Source organism: Komagataella phaffii, chromosome 2 (genome assembly GCF_000027005.1).
Source record: "Komagataella phaffii GS115 chromosome 2, complete sequence".
In the NCBI taxonomy this organism is placed as follows: Eukaryota; Fungi; Ascomycota; class Pichiomycetes; order Pichiales; family Pichiaceae; genus Komagataella; species Komagataella phaffii.
The window spans coordinates 1,342,350-1,361,628 of NC_012964.1; the positions used below are offsets into that span (position 1 = coordinate 1,342,350).

General features: G+C 40.7%; 12 protein-coding genes across 12 annotated transcripts; 6 read left to right on the forward strand and 6 right to left on the reverse strand.

The window, feature by feature from the left end:
* Nucleotides 1-157: 157 nt before the first annotated feature.
* PAS_chr2-1_0707 (putative serine protease of the SPS plasma membrane amino acid sensor system (Ssy1p-Ptr3p-Ssy5p), wh) lies at nt 158-2,341 on the reverse strand (the record flags this gene model as incomplete). Its single annotated transcript, XM_002491590.1, has 1 exon — nt 158-2,341. One exon carries the CDS (start codon nt 2,339-2,341, stop codon nt 158-160), a length of 2,184 nt encoding a protein of 727 aa, XP_002491635.1.
* Nucleotides 2,342-3,099: 758 nt separating this feature from the next.
* On the forward strand, nt 3,100-3,960 carry PAS_chr2-1_0708 (Mitochondrial inner membrane protein; the record flags this gene model as incomplete). The annotated part of the gene is made up of 1 exon (XM_002491591.1): nt 3,100-3,960. One exon carries the CDS (start codon nt 3,100-3,102, stop codon nt 3,958-3,960), a length of 861 nt encoding a protein of 286 aa, XP_002491636.1.
* Nucleotides 3,961-3,992: 32 nt separating this feature from the next.
* Nucleotides 3,993-7,694, reverse strand: PAS_chr2-1_0709 (Putative RNA helicase; the record flags this gene model as incomplete). The annotated part of the gene is made up of 1 exon (XM_002491592.1): nt 3,993-7,694. One exon carries the CDS (start codon nt 7,692-7,694, stop codon nt 3,993-3,995), a length of 3,702 nt encoding a protein of 1,233 aa, XP_002491637.1.
* Nucleotides 7,695-7,959: 265 nt separating this feature from the next.
* PAS_chr2-1_0880 (uncharacterized protein) lies at nt 7,960-8,766 on the reverse strand (the record flags this gene model as incomplete). The annotated part of the gene is made up of 1 exon (XM_002491593.1): nt 7,960-8,766. One exon carries the CDS (start codon nt 8,764-8,766, stop codon nt 7,960-7,962), a length of 807 nt encoding a protein of 268 aa, XP_002491638.1.
* A 41-nt stretch (nt 8,767-8,807) lies between these two features.
* PAS_chr2-1_0710 (ATPase of the CDC48/PAS1/SEC18 (AAA) family, forms a hexameric complex) lies at nt 8,808-11,099 on the reverse strand (the record flags this gene model as incomplete). Its single annotated transcript, XM_002491594.1, has 1 exon — nt 8,808-11,099. One exon carries the CDS (start codon nt 11,097-11,099, stop codon nt 8,808-8,810), a length of 2,292 nt encoding a protein of 763 aa, XP_002491639.1.
* Nucleotides 11,100-11,275: 176 nt separating this feature from the next.
* Nucleotides 11,276-12,055, forward strand: PAS_chr2-1_0711 (Hypothetical protein; the record flags this gene model as incomplete). The annotated part of the gene is made up of 1 exon (XM_002491595.1): nt 11,276-12,055. One exon carries the CDS (start codon nt 11,276-11,278, stop codon nt 12,053-12,055), a length of 780 nt encoding a protein of 259 aa, XP_002491640.1.
* Nucleotides 12,056-12,204: 149 nt separating this feature from the next.
* PAS_chr2-1_0712 (uncharacterized protein) lies at nt 12,205-12,504 on the forward strand (the record flags this gene model as incomplete). Its single annotated transcript, XM_002491596.1, has 1 exon — nt 12,205-12,504. One exon carries the CDS (start codon nt 12,205-12,207, stop codon nt 12,502-12,504), a length of 300 nt encoding a protein of 99 aa, XP_002491641.1.
* Nucleotides 12,505-12,753: 249 nt separating this feature from the next.
* On the forward strand, nt 12,754-14,691 carry PAS_chr2-1_0713 (uncharacterized protein; the record flags this gene model as incomplete). Its single annotated transcript, XM_002491597.1, has 1 exon — nt 12,754-14,691. The coding sequence occupies one exon, from the start codon at nt 12,754-12,756 to the stop codon at nt 14,689-14,691; it is 1,938 nt and encodes a 645-aa protein (XP_002491642.1).
* Nucleotides 14,692-14,747: 56 nt separating this feature from the next.
* PAS_chr2-1_0714 (SUMO-conjugating enzyme involved in the Smt3p conjugation pathway) lies at nt 14,748-15,274 on the reverse strand (the record flags this gene model as incomplete). The annotated part of the gene is made up of 2 exons (XM_002491598.1): nt 14,748-15,183; nt 15,237-15,274. 2 exons carry the CDS (start codon nt 15,272-15,274, stop codon nt 14,748-14,750), a joined length of 474 nt encoding a protein of 157 aa, XP_002491643.1.
* Nucleotides 15,275-15,563: 289 nt separating this feature from the next.
* On the forward strand, nt 15,564-16,466 carry PAS_chr2-1_0715 (PEX19; peroxisomal biogenesis protein; the record flags this gene model as incomplete). Its single annotated transcript, XM_002491599.1, has 1 exon — nt 15,564-16,466. One exon carries the CDS (start codon nt 15,564-15,566, stop codon nt 16,464-16,466), a length of 903 nt encoding a protein of 300 aa, XP_002491644.1.
* A 611-nt stretch (nt 16,467-17,077) lies between these two features.
* PAS_chr2-1_0716 (5-aminolevulinate synthase, catalyzes the first step in the heme biosynthetic pathway) lies at nt 17,078-18,760 on the forward strand (the record flags this gene model as incomplete). Its single annotated transcript, XM_002491600.1, has 1 exon — nt 17,078-18,760. One exon carries the CDS (start codon nt 17,078-17,080, stop codon nt 18,758-18,760), a length of 1,683 nt encoding a protein of 560 aa, XP_002491645.1.
* A 72-nt stretch (nt 18,761-18,832) lies between these two features.
* PAS_chr2-1_0717 (Hypothetical protein) lies at nt 18,833-19,161 on the reverse strand (the record flags this gene model as incomplete). The annotated part of the gene is made up of 2 exons (XM_002491601.1): nt 18,833-19,060; nt 19,153-19,161. The coding sequence occupies 2 exons, from the start codon at nt 19,159-19,161 to the stop codon at nt 18,833-18,835; spliced, it is 237 nt and encodes a 78-aa protein (XP_002491646.1).
* Between the last annotated feature and the right edge of the window lie 118 nt (nt 19,162-19,279).

A 19,279-nucleotide genomic window follows, 5' to 3' on the forward strand; every position in this document is an offset into this window, starting at 1 on the left:
GGTAAATTTCATACATACAAGCAAGATTATGTGCTATATAGAACTGCGTATGAAATAAGATTACTGGCTGGCAGCAAGTTCTTTATACTGCAATTATGCGTACCAAAAGGAGTGAGGAGGGGCAGAGAGGTAAATTTGAGGGCTCTCTCTTGCCTGACTAGTCGGAATCACTATGCATATGCAGTTGTTCCAAATCACTCAATTCGTGTTCTCCTTCAGTGTCCACATCCCCATCTTCGCAACCCGCTACACACCATTCTACATTGGTCACTCGTTGAAGTCTTTGTAGAATAGATGTCATTGGAGTGAACAAACCAAACTGTTTGAACTCACCGTCGTAAGAATGAATCATACCAACTACCCCAAGCCCTGTAGTAGAAGTCTCCTGTTTAAGACCGTGGAAATCGAAAATGCTCATCGTAGCTTCACCTAGCTTTTCAGTGAATGACTGGTACTCCCTAACATCTTGTAGCTTGGAAAGAATCCATGCGCCTGAGTCTCCAGCTGAGGCAAAACCCACACCATTGTTGTCAATTGATTCGGCGTTGCTGTTTCCTCCAAGCTTTTGAGAGTAATTAGAGGATCGAACCACAAATTTGGAGCTTTGCAACTTTCCTTCGTTCCAGTATACTAACCTGACGCCGTTCAGGTTACCAGATGTATATTTGGTAGTAGATCCGTACTTGAACACTTTCAGACCGCCTGCACAGGTGGTTCCACCTCCTCCAGCCCTTTTATCCAAGGTGTCAAGGTCGATGACTTTTTTCACATACAAATTGCTCATGATCAATGAGGGATCGTACTCGTTGTAGGAAACATCGTCTCCTAAGTGATTGGAAACTCTAAGAGTTTTGTCTTTAGTGTCAAGTTTCACAATGGCCAGATCTGATAGCTCTCCTGATTCCTCATCTATAACTCGTTCAGCCCACGTTACTTTTCCAAAATCTTTTGAGGGTAAATTTCTCTTGATCTTGAGTTTTCGGTACTTGTTATCAGAGTCTAAAGGTAATTTTTGAAGGAACACCAATTGCTGGGGAGGGAACAGAACATTGATATCTTCTACCACACGGTTATAAGCCTGGTATTCTTCACTGTACTCCTGGTATCGATTTCGTTCTTGGTATAGGGCTTTTCGATACAAGTTGATTAAAACTGCCGACGGAACTGCAATTCTGCTCGTGTCTGAAGCAGACGTTATATTTGAGGTTGCTTTGCCGCTGGTGTCTAGTAAAACATGAGCACAAGTGATGGCAAAAGTACTATTCAAATCCGACAGAAGCTTCTCATTTTTAGTGTCTTTGGGAATCTTGGGGTATAAATATCCTCCCAGCGTCCCTGAAAGTCCACTAGACTCACATGTAGATATACTCATGCTAATGGGAGGAAGTAACGAGTTGCTAATCCTAAATGGTGCTTTGAATTTGGTAGCTGCAGGTTTGATTGCGTTTTGCTGACACATGAAATGCATGTCCTCGGACATACCATGGAATAAGTTGACGATCTTGATGTGTTCCTTGCTCACTTGAGGAAAGCCATATATAAATGTTAGTATGGACAAACTGGGCTCTCCAAATCCTCTCAAGACGGGGGCAACAAAGGCTCCCTCTTGATCAGAAATTCCACTTCCCTCACTGGCGAGCTGTTCCATGATCATGTTTATTTTGTCCTGGTTCGGTAAAGGCTGAGATGTACAGCCGATAGGAAACAGACAAGGAGTTAGTTGCTTGGAGTTGGATAATTTCAACTTGACCATCAATTCTAGGGATTTTGAAAGAATCAAACTTCGGGAATGACGATAGACTTCATCTCTGAGTATCACATCTATCAACAGAAGAATACTTTTAACGAACTTTCTGAGCCCTAGACTTTCGATGGTGCAAAATTGTCTTGGAGGCAGGAACTTCAGTCTTTCATTTCTTCCAATTTGGGCTATTGTCGAATCAATATACTCAATAATCATCAGCGACGCCCGCGTACAATTGATGATCGATTGATTGATTTGTAGAACGACGCTCAGGACATTGGATGCCAATATACGCAATTGTTTCTCTATCGTTTCGATGAGTTCATCAGTGGTTAATGATCCCGGGACACTAGTAGATGTAGTCGCAATCCTATTGGATGACAGTTGCTGCGATGATTGTTGTTCTGCTAAAGATTGGTCGTAAAGGGAGGAATTGTTGGAGAACGGTAAAGAGGTTACAGACACTTCCTCCTCTATTATGAAATTAGAATTTATTGCAGATGATACCATAGAAGAGGTTCGGTTCTTCAAACGACTACTCTTAGCAGAGTGTGCCATTTCTTCCTCACCTTCAATCCTCTCATCCTGATCCTCCATTTCTTCTTCTATTAGAACCCGTAGAGGTCTCCCCAAACTTGAAATACTTGTTCCAGTTCCAAAATACCGCTTGCGGTCTCCGGTGTTTGAACTTGGATTGGACGAAATATTTGTAGAAGCAGAGCTGTTGTATTTACTGAACAGAGAATTAGGATTCGAATTATAGCCATACTGAAAACTGCTTTTTGTAGTCGATGTCGTTTTGGTATCGTCAGCTCCAGCTGTTTGCTGAGTCACTTGAGGCCTTAGTTCATTAGATTCTATCACATTTTCGGCCGTCGCGTCGCTACTGGAGGACTCAGCAGCAAAAGTTTCATCAGTTGATGCTGGGTTCAGTTCTTGTAAGTCTTCTTCGCTCTTTTTTCTTGCTCCAAGGAGTTATCAATCGTCTCATTTGAGGATAAGATAGATTAGAACTTGACCAAAATAAAATAATATTAATGCCATATCGTTGAAATTCGCGGATATGCAAAGAAGCTTTTCTATGTAAGACTGATGAGAGAGTACCAAATATGCTGAACAGCTACGTTCATATTTACGAGGCTCAATGTAATATACCAAAATTCATCGGACTTGGTAGTCAAAGTTGATTTTACATCTAGGTATGGAGTGGCTTGCTACATTTCTTGAGCGGTCGGCCAGTCTAACTAATCGAGCTAGTCCAACATCTGAACACCATTTGTTCATCCCATCATCCATTATTTTTGACAATGATAATGGTCCAGATCTACCAGGCCTACAAACCTTAAACCTTCAGGATGTCAATGCGCCATTTTTCGACGAGCAGGGTTTCGTTTATCTTTAAGTTGGGATCAACGCTGAACAATATCAAACCAGAACCTTTCAAAGTGGTCCAGGTGACTAAACCAGTGGGGTTATTTACAAAGCCTGAGATTATCCCACTTGCACAGTTAAATAACCACAAGTCGCCAAGTAAGACTTCCGAGTTTTGGGCTGAGTTTAAATCACTATTCAATAAAGAGAAAAGAGAAGCAAAGCGACTAGAACTAGAAGAGGAAATGAGAAAAGGGGGGTTGTATGATATGCATACTTATAGAGTCACTAAAGGCAAAGTGTTTCTTTCTCCCATCTCGTATTTTAAAGACTCAAAATCCCTTTACTTCCCCAATTTAGTAGTGACTAATTTGAAAAATGAAACATCTCAATTGGCTGATGTCTTCAAAAATAAGGTAACCGTTCTGAAAATCCATAGTACGCAAGAAGGGTTCGACATTACCAAAGAGTACTTCAGCATCAAGAATTCGACTGACAACTATCTGACAGAATCTGGGTATCAAATATTGAATCAGGAGTTTGATAATGTTCAAATTGCAGAGCTGAATCTTATAGAAAACGGTTTAAAAGGTCTGATCTCAAAGCTCTCCCTTGGCCATCTTAGAAAAATAATCCCGGCCTCAAGACATGACTCTTACTTTTCAGCCAAGAGATCGTTGTTACCAATGAAGTTACGAGAGGATATATTTTTGAGAAATTTATATACAGGGTACGTTTACGTGGTCGACCAGGAGGGCAAGATTAGGTGGCTGGGATGTGGAAAGCCTACTGAAAAGGACCATGAAATGTTATGGAAGGCTGTTAAGGGAGTCTCGGCTGAATAAACTAGTCACACACAGTATCTATTCATTTCTTTCTAGAGATAAAGGGAAGCACAAAATACAATGTCCCTTTTTATCTTTTCTTGGGCCTCAGACATTTTATCATGCAATGCTGAATCACCAATAATTAATGCAGCAGATTTCACCTCTCTGCAAACTTCATCTAATCTGGTAATAACTCTAACAATTGTGCCCTCAGCTTCAGATGAGAGTTTCATAATGTCACTGAAAGAAGTTCCTTTTGCCCATTCGTAGACGACGTTAACCAGATTGAAACGTTTTGCTTCCAAAAATGACTCTTCTTCAGCACTCAAGGAGACTTGCTTGTCTTGAAATATCTCTAAAAGATGGCTCACGATGTCTCTAATTTTTGCTTTTCCCTTTTCAAGTCGGGGAGTTAATGCTGGCTCTTCATCATCCCGAGTTCTACCTTCATAAACAAACGCACTAAGTAAAGCTACAATCTCTTCTGGGTCAAAATCAGCCAGGAAATTATCCAGCAGTAGTTCGGTCAGAGCCAGCTCCCATCCTGAGTTAATTTCACAGGCAATCCTTCCCTTCAGTACAACATTCAAGTGATCATCGACAAATTCAAGTTCGTTTAGTACTTTTAATCTTTGTTCGTAATCTGGTAGTAAGGTCATGTTGTCGTCTGAAACAAGGGACTTCAAAGTTATCAACCTCGATCTCAAGCTATCTAAGTCTTTGATTTGAATATAGTGTTCTCTCAACGAAGGGCACTGAATGACTGGCGCATTGGCAATGATCTTTCTATAGTCTTGTATCTTTTTATAGAGATCATTTTGAGGAATGGTGAGAGATGCAGACCAATTGTACTCTTCAAACTTCTTGTAAAAATGAAGCAGTTGGAGTATTTGCTCTTCAGCTTTCTCTATTGATTCAGGCTCCATTCGAATGATTGATTTCAACAAAACTTGCAGGACAAACCTTGTTACGTACTGAACTTTGTTGAAGGGAATTGTTGTAAATCTGAAATTACCTTTGAATTTCCATTTCGGAATCGTGTTCTTGATAAAAGATGGTGACTCGGGGATATATGGAAGTCCAGTGTTGTTCTCCTCACATCTTTCTATGTCAAAGACAAGAGCCACGAACAGAGAGTCTGACATCTTGATGTCATACAAAAAGGCAGGAGCCGGAAAACCATCAGCATCCGTATAAATAAAGAGCATGCCTCTTCTGAACCTCTTACGGTGAAGTGGAATTTCCAAAGAAAGTCGAATTAACTCACCAGTCAGTTTCGTGTAATCACATATTGCAGTCGAAAATTCTTTTAATTTGGCTGGATCGCATTCTTGACATCCCGCTTGGCTGATCTCTGCTATCTTCTTCTGCAGTTCTATAATTTCTTTCTCATTCTCTTTCAAGCCGCTTTGGGTAGTATTTTCACTGAATGAACGTTTGATCATTTCTTCCACCCTCAAAGCTTCAATTCTTAGAAGATTTAAAATCATGTTATATGTCAACCTGAATTGAGACACAAGTTTTGTAGGAACACCAAGGGTAATTTGCTGGAATGGTTTGGACTCCAAGGGTTCATTATAAGACATAACAATGACAGTTCCAGTAGTATCCAGACCACGTCGTCCGGCTCTTCCTGACATTTGCGTAAACTCGCCGGGAAGTAAATTTCTGAACCCCGTTCCGTCATGCTTCCGTAGTTCTGAGAAAACCACTGTTCTAGTTGGAAGATTTAACCCCATTGCAAAAGTTTCAGTGGCAAATAGCACTTTGATTAAAGTTTTTGCAAATAAAATTTCAATCACTTCCTTCATTATTGGCAATAATCCACCGTGATGGACAGCAATACCTCTACTTAACATTTCACGCATCTTCATAATTTGAGGAAGCTCTCTGTCTTCTTTTTTAAGTCGAGATACTGCTTTGTCAATGAACATATGAATACGGGATCTTTCGGAACCAGTACAGAAATTGACACCTTGAAGACTATCAGCGTACTCTTCACATCTAGCTTTGGAAAACACAAAGATTACCGAAGGAAGAAGATCATGGGATCTTAAATACTGAACAAGATTAGTCCAAGTCTTTTTGTTTGGGCCATCTCTTTTTGTAAATCTGGTACCCACATTGGCACTACCTCCTCTTCCACGAGAGGAAACAGTAGAACTAGACCCTCTACCGCCTCTAGAAGCACCTCTAGCATTTCCACGGCCCCCTCGGTTACCGGCCTGGGAACCTGTGACCTCCTTTTTAGGCTTCACTAAAACGTCACTATGGGCTTGAAAGTTCTTCTCCAAAAAGTTCCTGTTAGAATCAACAACTTTAAAAAGATCGCTTTTTGCCCACACAAAAATTTCCAAAGGAATAGGTCTTTTTGGAGTGCTTATAACGTAAACATCTTTCTGCTTAGTTCTTCCAACCCATGAGGCAAACTCCATGGTGTTAGGCACAGTAGCAGAGAGCATGACAATTTTGACATGTTCTGGCAGCATAATAATAACTTCTTCCCAAACCACCCCTCTGTCAATGTCATTAACATAATGAACCTCATCAAAAATGACAAATTCCACATCACGGATCACGTCTGCTCCTCTGTACAACATGGACCTTAATATTTCAGTTGTCATAATCAAGCAGTTTGCTTCTTGGTTGATCTGAACGTCACCAGTAATCAAACCGACATCAATATCTTCAAAATCATGCTTGAAATCACGAAATTTTTGATTGCTCAGAGCTTTGATAGGCGAAGTATAAATTGCCTTTGTCATATTTATATTGGCCATGGCAATCACATATTCTGCAACAACTGTTTTCCCAGCAGATGTGTGCGCAGCAACGAAAACTGAATCACCTTTCTCAAGATGATAGATTGCTTCTTGTTGAAATGTGTCAAGTTCAAATGGCCAAGTCCGTGCCATGTTTGGTACCAGCTCGTGGAAATTTTCTAATTTGTGATCCAAATCCACAAGGTGGGCCCATTGCCGAGCGGCTTGCGGCCGTTCTGTTTTCGGCCTCTTGCTAAAGCTAATATCAGAAGGTAATAAGGCATCGATTTCATCACCTTCTTGGATGGCATCTTCCTCAAGTGTCTCGGGGTCTAGTAATTCGACATCGCCGGATGGTATTTGATTCTCCAAAGTTTCCTCATTAGACTCTGGTAACTTAGATAACTCATCAACCAATTCTGTATCACCCGCCTTCTCTAATTGGAGACCTCTCTCAAATCCCAAGGGGATATCGAAAAGGCCCTGATCATCTCTATGCAATAGGTTGTTGATAGACTCTGTGTCTTTCACTGCTTTGCTAACTAAGCCACCAGGCAGGAAAGGCAAATTAGTAGTTTGTCCTCGTATCGAAGATCCATTTTCCGCTGGCTTTCTATGAAGACTGAAAGAGTTACTACTAGTTAGGTTATCTCCTGAAAGATCTAAGGCCTCTTCATATCCAACAATTTTTCCCTCGATACCCTTTCTCTTGAATTTTATTTTGGTTCTATCCATAAACGGTGGTATCTTTACCAGTGCCTGATAAAACTTGAGCTTCTGATCTGATTCATCTGGTATTATTAGGAATTCCTTCAACAAATCCGGAGGAATCTGGTCAGATGGAGTTAAGTACTGTTTTTTAAGATCGTTAATTTCCTCTTCTTCCGTAACTGACGGAAACTGAAACTTTGTTTGAGTATCAGGAGGAAGATCAACCTTATTCAAAGATAGATCATGTATCTCCTGTAGTATATCATCTATTTCCCTCATGAGTATCTGTGTAGAGATGAGGAATTCAATGAATGGTCAACATCGATCAAGATAGTTTCGCTAGAGTTTTAAGAGTTTGAGCGAAGTTCTTTTGAATACAATCTAAAAAATGAAGCAAGTTTGACGTACAAAGTTTTTGAAACGAGGCCCAACGCAGAATTAAAAAAGGATACTGAAGAATAGTCCAAATAGTCCTTGTGATGCAATCTGCATAATTTCCTGCCAACTACATCAGCTCCGTATAAGGCTTTTGCAAACAGTCACGTTATGTAGCAGCAGAGAGGGCCCTTCTTATGACAAACCCACCATCGTCTCCATAGTAGTCTACAACAAACAGTTTGTTCTGATCATAGTATCCTGCCAAAATTCGGAACAATATTGCTATATAATGAACATTTTTGGGCTTGCTTTTGATTTTCACAGAAGTAGTACACGGTATTAGGCCAACCATTGACAACACCCAAGTCACTCCATTTAGCAGCAAAACTTGAGAGACGCCGACATAACCATCCAACTTATGTGAGAGCACTAGGATCAAACTGAAGATAGAAACGAACAATGGAGTTAACAATAAAGCCAATGCTAAATAGGGTTGGCTACTGTGTAGAAACTCTCGTTGTAGTTTTTTATCGACCAACGAATATTCGTCTATTTGTGTTTTAGAACTGTCAATAATATCTTCCAAAGAGGAGTTGCAATAAGAGTAAATAGAAAATCTGGGAAAAATTTGCACATCTTTCAAAGGAAGAATATTTGAGTTGTTGAAATTGTCAAGTTTTTTCAAAGACTCCGTCCATTTCCGTTTCATAGCCCCACCACAAATTGAATTAGATAGCTGTGATCCTGATGATAAAGGCCTTTTCTTTGTATTCAGATCCACTATGTAAGTGAAGTTCCCACGGTTTGAAGGTTCTTTTATTACGATCTCAGAATATGAACCTTGAGACACAGTTTCAACTTGCAAGAAAGAATCATCTTCTAGATAAATGTCCTTGATACTGGAGGTATTATTGCTTGATCTACTACTGGAAATCACAGTGTAGTCATCATCGTCTTTCTGATTAATACTCATGTTCATAAGAAGAGTAACACAAATCGCGTTTAGTGACTTCATTATCTGGAGTACCTCTTTGCAAAGTCTTCGTAGAAGGCGATCATTTCTGGGGTTATATTTAGACTCAGATCGTCAAGTGACTTTTGAAAGTGTCTCAATTCCACTTTTTCGGCATTAGTGTCTTCCATGACAGCGGCTAAACCAGATTCCTGACATAAGAGAACAACTTCAGCACCTGAACATCCCTCAGTCAGCTCAGATAAAAGAGTTAATAGCTTGCCCCGCTCGTCTTCATTACCCCCCAGCCCAAAATTTTTTGTGGAATTGTCCAAAATTTGATATCTGGCTGCAGCATCAGGGGGAGGCACGTATATATGTCTATCTAACCTCCCAGGACGAAGCAATGCTGGGTCGATAGCATCTGGTCTATTAGTAGCCCCAAGAATCACCACTCCTTTCAGTTCTTCGACTCCATCAATCTCATTCAAAAGGGAAGTCAAAACGTTGTTGGAAGCTGTCGTATTATTGTTGTCATCTCTCGTATTGGAAAGGGCATCGATCTCATCAAAAAATATTATTGAGGGTGCAGCAGCCCTTGCTTTGCGGAACACTTCCCTGATTGCTCTTTCAGACTCTCCGACATATTTGTTGAATATCTCTGGTCCCTTCACTGCAAGGAAATTGAGACCGGACTCAGAAGCCAGCGCTTTCGCAGTTAAAGTTTTTGAACACCCTGGAGGTCCGTACAGAAGTAAACCTTTTGGAGCAGAAACTCCCAGTCGTTGAAAGCTTTCAGCAGCTATCAGAGGTAGTTCAACCATTTCTTTCAGTTTCTGTTTCACGACCTCTTGACCACCAATATCTGTCCAGGAAATTTTTGGGGTCTCTAGAAAGATCTCTCTCATTGCACTGGGCCTGATGTCAAGCATAGCATTCTCCACATCTGAGAGCCCTATTTTCAAAGAATCCAAATTATGAAAATCCAGTCCCCTTTTGATTGCTTTCATTACTGTTTCTCTACAAAGAGCCACCAAATCTGCACCCACATATCCGTGAGTCTTTGATGCTATTTCTTTGATGTCCTGCTCAGAAATCTCGTGCCTGCGCATTTTCTTAAATTGTAAATTCAAAATATCATATCTAGCGGCAACGTCAGGTATGCCCACTTCAACCTCTTGATCAAAGCGTCCAGGTCTCCTTAAAGCTTGATCAATTGCGTTAGGTCTGTTGGTGGCTCCAACTAAGACCACTCTTCCAGCGTTCCCCATCCCATCCATGAGAGTCAGCAACGAAGCAACAATTCTACTTTCAGTCTCTCCTGCATCATCACTGTTTCGGCTGGGAGCAAGAGCATCTATTTCATCGATGAAAATTATGGAAGGTTGGTACAATTCTGCCTCCCTAAACATGTCCCGAATAGTGCTCTCAGTCTCGCCCAAATACTTTGAAATAACTGATGGTCCATTTATAGTCAATACATGAGCATTTTCTTCATTGGCAACGGCTCGTAAGAGCATTGTTTTCCCGGTACCCGGAGGACCATGTAGTAGGATACCCCTAGGAGGAGTTATACCGAAGTTGGTAAACAAATCTGGTTGGTGCAAAGGCAGAGATACAGATGTTTTTAGTAGTTCGATTTGTTTTTGGAGACCACCAATTTGAGAATAGTCAACTAATGCAGAAGGGTTGTATCTGGAGAAAATATCATCTGAAATACTTATCTTGGTTGATTTACTGTGAAAAAGAGATGCTGCGATGGAACTGGGAGTACTTTGGCCGTCTAAATTCAAAGCACTAATATTCGGAAGAAGATCGGTGTTTATTTCGGTTATAAAAACATTGATCTCCTTGCCATCGGTATCAGTTACACCAGAAGGGAAGGAAAAGCCTGGCTGAAGAAGACTGAACTGATCCAAGATTCCAGGTAAGCTTGACTGGAGCGCTTCCTTTAGTGAGTCAGTTAAATTATGGGCTCCAACAGTGACAGTTTCAGCATACTTGGGTTGTTTGCTAATCTTTAGTAGCGATACTCTTTCACCCAACATCACGCTACAGAGTTTTCTAAGCGGTGTAGTCATTTGAATTATATCGCTTCTGTCCTCAAGCAAATCCTCAACATCTTGCTCCTCTACAATACCGACAACACCCGTAGTGGACCCTGGTCTGGTTATTTTTACAAATGAACCCACAGCCAGAGGTAAGTTCTCTATGACCTCTGGATGTAAGAGAATGGTAGCTAAGTCTTTGATGGAATAGTCATCTGCCGGCCTTACCATGAACTCTTTTGGCGGTTTATACTTGACTTCCTTTTTGGAAGTTGGCTCTTTCTTTTTAGCAGACTTAGACGACATTGTGTAATATTTGCACTGGTTGTCCAGTTTGTAGTAAATGAATTTTTTTGGGTTGATGTGAAAGAGATGACTTAGCGATTACGGATATTTTTTAATTTACTATCTATTTATTTCCTTTAAACCCAGTCGAAAAAAGCTGAAGCTGAGTATCTATTGGATAAGCGCTAAGACAGGAGATGTTCCCATTAGCTAACAGATGGAGATCGCTGAGGGGATATAAGCATCTTGCACTGGATAATGCTTCATTTGCTTTCAAAATAAAAATGCGAAAGATTAGACTTCCAGATAGACTTAGTAACTATCCACAAATAGACATACTGTCGGATCAACACCCCCGGGAAATAATACGAGGGCATCAAGAAGAAACAAATGTTATCGAAAAGTATAAGTTGAATCTGGAATTCAGGAAATTTTTGGAACCCAGTTTGGAGAGTGTCCGGGGGTTCTTAGGGGAAAAGTATTGTTTAAACGATAGTCAGTTGATTGCAATTATTTTTCCTCTTTCTAACTTTGATATTCAGCTAAGATTGAAGGATACACAGCAGCATAATTTGGTAATGGCTTCAGCCAGCATACAAGAATTCGGTAGAAAGTTGATGAAAAAGCTTACGATGACCACCATTTTGAAGAACCACTCATTAACCTCATGTAGTGATGCCATGGGAAGTCTCGATTTCGGTGTTTTACAAGAAAGTATTACTAAGTCATTGACTCATACAGGGCCTCTCATTAAAGAATTCATGGAACTTCATGGGATTGAAGCAAGAACACAGAGATATCGAACAGGAAAGAGATCGCATGTGCGTAGTAGTGTTGCGGCACTGAACACAATGATAGGGATGATACATTATCAATACGGAGAAATGCAAAGCACAGAGTTTGTGGAAAATAGAATACTGAATGGTGAAAGAGGAATTTTGAACTTGTTAGCAGAAAGGATGATATCCAACAAGTGACCACGGGCAAAATTCTCCGCCCCGTGTAGGGACAGAAAGACGCCTTCTGGTGGGAGGGACATATAAAGTTACCCTGGGAATTCGAGAGAAAAACATTCTCCCTTCTTAGCCAAAAGTGTTGACTGTTCTTACAAAAGTCCTCTGCTAAAATGGCTCCGAGGTTGAATCAGATGTTTAGTCTTGCTTTAGTTGCAGGTGTTGGTGTGTATACTGGGGTTAAGTTTTTCGAACCAATGGTGATCGAACAACTAGAAAAGGATGGAAATTTAAGGAAGGATATTGCTGTCCCTAAGTATGATAGTGAAGGGGAACTTGTTGGCCCTGACGGACTAACTGATTCTCAAAGATGGGAAGTGGTTAGAAAAGAGAACAATCTACCCTCTCTAGCTGATATAACTAAAAGGGAAGAAAAGAACAGTACTAATCCTGATGATAAGAAAGCAGCTTGAATGGACTTCTAACGGGTGAGATATCCCTTTGAACATTATTACTTGTATATACAGACTCAAAACGATTAATGAAACGGTAAAAACTCAACTGAGTCACTAGTATTTATAGGCCATTATTCTCTTTGTACCGCTAGATCTAACTCGGCTCTATCCATCATGTTCTGTTCTCGTTTCAGCCAAAGCAAAAAAAAAAAAAAAAAAAAAAAAATTAATTACAAAACCTGCATTTGAATTCACGTATTGTATCTAATGGCAAAGATTAAACAAAGATCTAGGATTGCTAAACTTAGAAACAAAGCTGCCTACCAAAAGAAGAAGGGGGATGAAGCAGAAGGAGCAAGCTCGGTGGACCAGGTTTTCCCATTGATAGAGAGATTACAATCAAGCACTGACCTACATGAAAGAGTGATAACAGTCAGTACAATCTCTATACTTTGTAATGATACAGCTTTACGCAAGTCTTTTCTAAAAGAAAAACTGGTTAAGCTTCTGCTAGAGGAATCGTTGAAAGGAGCTGACAATCAACTTTTTTCGCAGGTGTTTATCCTTCTGAAAATTTTGATCGAAGAGGAAGGATATGATATTGGCGCCTATGTCTGGAGATTAAATATTTGGAACATCATATTAAAAGCTTTTGAAGCTGCTTATACAGAAATTAAATCCAATGATCAATCTCAAATTAATCAGTCCACCGAAGCTGCACAACTAATGGAAATCGCCTTGGATTTGGTGTTAAGTCTATTGGACGCTGATAATGCAGACAACTCATTCTCTGGAAAGGTATACTCCCAAATAGTTGAAGATAATCTCACTCAGCATGTGACCAACTTGTTAAACATGGATCATGCTCCTGCAAATGTTTATCGGGCTGGTCTTGGTTATCTCTTCAATCTGTGTAATTACAGTGCTGAGTTTGTTAAGGGCTTGAAGAAAGATGAAGAGGTTCAGTTTGCCATTCTGGAGCACAAGGCCACTGATGAATTGAGCAAGCTGTACTTGGAAGGATTGAAGTTTCATTTCTTTGAAATTGAAAGAAAACAGAATATCGACCAATTTTTGGCAAATGCTTACAAATATATTTTGGAGATAATCACACCAATTGATGTTCAGGGACAATTGACAGCATTAGGATCGTCAGGGTCGAGCATACATTCATCCGAAGCACGTATTCAGTTGCTGTCTATCGACGTCGGCCTCGATTTGTTGGCCACATTGGTGGAGTACAATGGGACGCAGGCAGAATTGGATGAATATGAACGTATCGAAGTGAACCCAGAATTGCTTGAGTTTTATGAAGATAGTCTTGGAAAGACTGTTTTGGAGCTATGGAAATTCAGCAATTTTCAACATAGAGTTTCTAGGGTATTGAACAACCTCTTTTGGCTCATGCTTACAAACAAGACGCCATTGAATGAGGTCTGGTATCAGTCGCAGGCCAACTTCTTGAGGGAAGAATTAGTTCCCAAACTGTTCCATATTGTTGAGTACGGAAACTTTGATGACTTCGAACTCTTTGTGGAGGACAAACTGGATTATTTGAACCTGGCATGGGTTTTACTAAAGTCACAAAAATCAGTGGGCTACTTTTCTTTGGATGATTTGATTGGCCTTTTTTCCCTTCCAAAATTGGCATCATTATACGAATTTTCCATGAAACTACTAATAAACAATTATAAACAAGATTCTGAATTCTTGCTTAGCCCCTATACTATCCAACAGTTTTTTACGTCTCTAGTAGGTATCAACACAGAACTAGCATTAAACATCAGCTCTTCTAACTCATACATCGATGTCATTGATATTATAAGCCAATTCCATATCCAGTTGTTGGGTACGTCTCTCATGATATTGAACCCTAAGGTGCGATTTGAATCCAAAGTCATTACTGAGCAATCTAATTATTCGGCAAAGAAAGTGAAAGACAATTTCGGAACTTCATTAGAAACTATTTGTATCGAAACCATAAACTCTTTCTTTGACATCTTTAGTGATGCCAGCTTCAGTTACGACCAACCAATATTTGTTCTCAAAAATGTAGGTCTCCAACTGCAAGACTTCCTCAAGTCTTATCGCACAGTTTACAAGAGCATCGATAAGAACAAGTTTAACGGCCTCAAAATCAAAAGTGAAGAAACCTTAACAAATTTGGAGAGATTCATCCAATACAAAAAATCTGAGAGTGGATAATAAAAGTGGATAGTTTTTAGTAATATTAGTACATGTATTATTATTGGGGAATGTATTCATTTGGAGTACTTCAAGGCCTGCTCCTTCACCTTCTTTTCGTATGTTGGTCTATCTTTTCCAAACGCTCTCCATGCAGGTTCTTGTGCAGGGGAGTCTGGGTTTGGGTTGTTAAGGAGTTCTTGTATTCCCAGGACAATCTGCTTTAGGGTTATGGCAGGTCTCCAGTCTTCTTCTTCATTCAATATAGATAGACAAATTGTGCCTGATGGATAAACGTTAGGGTGGTAGAAGCCAGCAGGAAACTTGATTTTGGGTGGCTTTGATGGATAGTCCTCTGGAAATGTTATTGTGATTGGGTATACTGCATTTTCCCAGATGGTACTGGCCTTTCCAGGAATACCTGCTGTCCAATACATCAAATTCAGTGATCCATCAGGCGATTTTGAAGGTTTTGCAAAAAACCCGAAAGGGTGATCTTTTCTCCATTGTTTTCTGAAAGTTAGCTACAAATGTTTCACGAACCCAAATTGTGAAAATTTACTTACCTTTCTTCTTGAAGTCGACTTTTGCACAAGCTACTCATGGTTTGAAAGTGGCAGAGTTGTTGTTGAGGCGCGAGTTGAATAATTGTTTTTCGCAAATCTCGTCGACCGAAGGTGGAAGTTACTCAGTCTCCGCCTAGCTTTTTCTCAATTTGGGAGACGGTTTTTTTTTTTTTTTTTCAGTGTCAGGCTCTTATTCTCTTACTCCAGCTTTCGCGCATATCGTCTTGTGCTTTTGGTGATAACTCTCTTTCTTAAACACACTTTCACTAAGTTGGGCAAATTTGACCCAGAATTATAAAAGGCTGCACAACGAACTGTCTCCGAAATATGAGTAGCGAGGACGAACTAGATGATCTGCTGGATGAGTTTCAAGATGAGATGCTCAGCAGGGAGCCCGGGTCCGCAATGGCAGAGAACACCCAGGAGGCGGCTTCAAGCTCCGACTTGAAAGATCTTAGTGAACAAGAGATAGAGCAGAAAATACAAGAGAACTTTGAGAATATGCTAAGCGAAATGGCTAGTGTAGATCCTAAAACCTCCTCTGAACTGCAGAATTTCATAAAAGATCTTGAAGGATCTGCCACTCCATCATCAACGAAAGACAAGAAGGATTTCAAATCGGTAATATCAGAAACTGTCAATAAGATCAGAGATGGAGGAGATAAAATTGATGAACAGATTAAAAGTGAACAGCCAGACGAACTTTTATCGCAGCTTTTAAAGAATTTGGATATCGGAGATCTGGGAGACTTGCTTAACGATGAAGGTGGAGATGGAAATGACAACATAGGCAAGATGCTAGTGGAAATGTTAGACCAGCTTTCTTCAAAAAAGATATTATACGAGCCAATAAAGGAGCTGTACGATAAGTATCCTGCTTGGCTGGAAGCTCATAAAACTGATGAAAAAATCTCCAAGGAAGAGTTTTCTAATTATCAGAATCAATATAGTATTGTGACGCTCATCGTGGAGAGGTTTGACAAACAAAACTATGATGACAACAATACTGAAGACAAGGAATTCATCTCTACGAAGTTAGAAGAGTTGCAAGAGCTGGGCATGCCGCCCACAGAGCTTGCGAATCAGGATCTAATGAAGATACCAGGGTTTGGCGATGGCGATGGCGGGGTGGGAGGTCTAGATCAATTAGATGGATTACAAGGCCTGCAGGACCAGGACCTCCCGGAGGATTTGAGCAAGGAATTGGATGAGACTTGTAAACAGCAGTGACCAGTAATCATCCTGCTTGTGCACTGTTGATAGGAAACAGATCGTAAAGCCATGTAATCTTCTTCCAACGGTTAGCCTATATCAAGAAATCACGTGCAAACTTTCTCATCAACCATGTTCAGCCGTTGAAATATGATATACTTGAAAGGTCATGATTTCGCGCGGGGAGTACTGTAAGCGAATCACATTCAGGTAGATCCTGATTATTCTGACGTTAACAGTCTGGCATCTGATGACTTTTTTTTCGTTCTCCACCTTGGGGTTTGATTTAAGTTTGGCCAAGGTGTATATCCGCCGGTCGTACCATAATTGCCGCCAAAGCAGCTCCTACTAATCTAACAAACCCTCGTAGGTGTCCCGAAACACACTTATCTGTGACTGAAGCACACAATCGACGTAGTCTTATATTCTTATTACACAAACACTATTTAAGCTACTTTTCTTTGAGCCTATCCCGCCTGTCTGTTTCTCTGTTTTTTGTTTTTTACTCGGATTTTTTTCAGAAGTCTAAATTTTCGCGCCTGCACCAGAAAAACCCTCAGTGTTTCTTCGACTCCGTCATTTTCTTCACCAAAAAACTCCAGTTCTTACCTGAATATCATCGTTCAACCATGGAGTTTGTCGCCCGTCAGTCCATGAATGCCTGTCCCTTTGTCAGGTCAACTTCTACCCACCATTTGAAGAAGTTGGCAGCAAACAGTTCTCTAGCTGCTACTGCTAGTCATTGTCCCGTGGTTGGCCCTGCTCTCCAACAGCAGAGATACTACTCTCAACCTTCCAAGCCAGCCCAAGCCCAAACCTCCGACATTGCTACTGGGATCAAGAAGGATGTTTCTCCGATCCGTATGGACTCTAATGAAACCGCCTTTGATTACAATGGAATGTATGAGTCTGATCTTGCGAATAAACGTAAAGATAACTCGTATCGTTATTTCAATAACATCAACCGTCTAGCCAAGGAGTTTCCCAAGGCACATCGCCAGACCGAAGATGACAAGGTGACCGTCTGGTGCTCTAACGACTACTTAGGAATGGGTAGGCATCCTGAGATTATCAAAACCATGAAGGCTACCATGGACAAGTACGGTTCCGGAGCAGGAGGAACTAGGAACATTGCAGGTCATAACCACGCCGCTATCAATTTGGAAAGCGAGTTGGCTTGCTTGAACAAGAAGGAAGCGGCTCTGGTGTTTTCATCATGTTTCATAGCTAACGATGCAATCATCTCGTTGTTGGGACAAAAAATCAAAAATTTGGTCATTTTCTCTGACCAGTCGAATCATGCTTCCATGATATTGGGTGTGCGTAACTCCAAAGCGAAGAAGCACATCTTCAAGCACAACAATTTGAAGGATCTGGAGTCGCAGTTAGCTCAGTACCCCAAGTCGACTCCTAAACTGATCGCCTTCGAGTCAGTTTACTCTATGTGTGGATCTGTGGCTCCCATTGAGAAGATTTGCGATTTGGCTAAAAGGTACGGTGCCCTCACCTTCTTGGATGAAGTTCATGCTGTTGGAATGTATGGTCCTCATGGACAGGGTGTAGCTGAGCATTTGGACTTTGATCTGCATTTACAGTCTGGAATCGCCAGTCCTAGCGTGGTGGACAAACGCACCATATTGGATCGTGTCGACATGATTACTGGTACTTGCGGAAAGTCATTTGGTACTGTTGGAGGTTACGTTGCTGGTAGTGCCAACCTAATTGATTGGTTAAGATCCTATGCGCCAGGTTTCATTTTCACTACCACACTTCCTCCTGCTATCATGGCTGGTACAGCCACTTCTGTTCGTATTGTTAGGGCCGACATTGAGGCCCGTATCAAGCAACAGCTTAATACTCGCTACGTCAAAGACTCATTTGAAAACCTTGGTATTCCAGTCATTCCAAACCCAAGTCACATTGTTCCTGTTCTAGTTGGAAATGCTGCAGATGCCAAGAAGGCATCCGATATGTTAATGAACAAACACCGTATTTATGTTCAAGCTATTAACTACCCTACTGTGCCTGTCGGTGAAGAACGACTAAGGATTACTCCTACTCCAGGTCATGGAAAGGAGATTTGTGACCAGCTGATCAGCGCTGTCGACGATGTTTTTACTGAGCTTAATTTACCAAGAATCAACAAATGGCAGTCCCAAGGTGGTCATTGCGGTGTTGGTGATGCTAATTACGTACCAGAACCCAATCTGTGGACTCAGGACCAGCTCAGCTTGACAAACCAAGACTTGCACTCCAATGTGCACAACCCAGTGATTGAGCAGATCGAAACCTCATCAGGAGTCAGATTGTAGTATGGAAAACTTTGTATTCTCTATGTACTTAAACACTGGTTTATTTTTTTATTGATCGTTATATTGAACAGTTTACACTGGAACATCTTCAGGGTCGATGTCCTTAATCCAGTGTTGACCAAAGATTGGGATCTTCTCGAAGAAAGTCTTTTGGAACAAAGGCCAGTTTTCAGTGAAAGTGAAGACGGCAAACAGACCGGCACCTCCCCAGAAAGCCAAAATTGGAAAAGTAGTTTTAATTTGGGTTGGAGTCAATCCAGCAATTTTCTTGACGGTGGTATACTTGGGACCTTTAACGTACTGAAATGTTAGAACATGTTTGTAAAAATCAAATCATCACTGCAGAAACGGTTTGTGTGCCTGCACCGGAGGGTTATCATAATGCCACTTACGTTGACCATTTTGGAGGTGTTTGACTAAGTTCAAATATGAATCTCTAAGAAAACTAATAATCAATATGGTGCGAGCATTGATTGGTTGGACAGCTAGTTTGGAGAAGTACACGACTTAGATGAATCT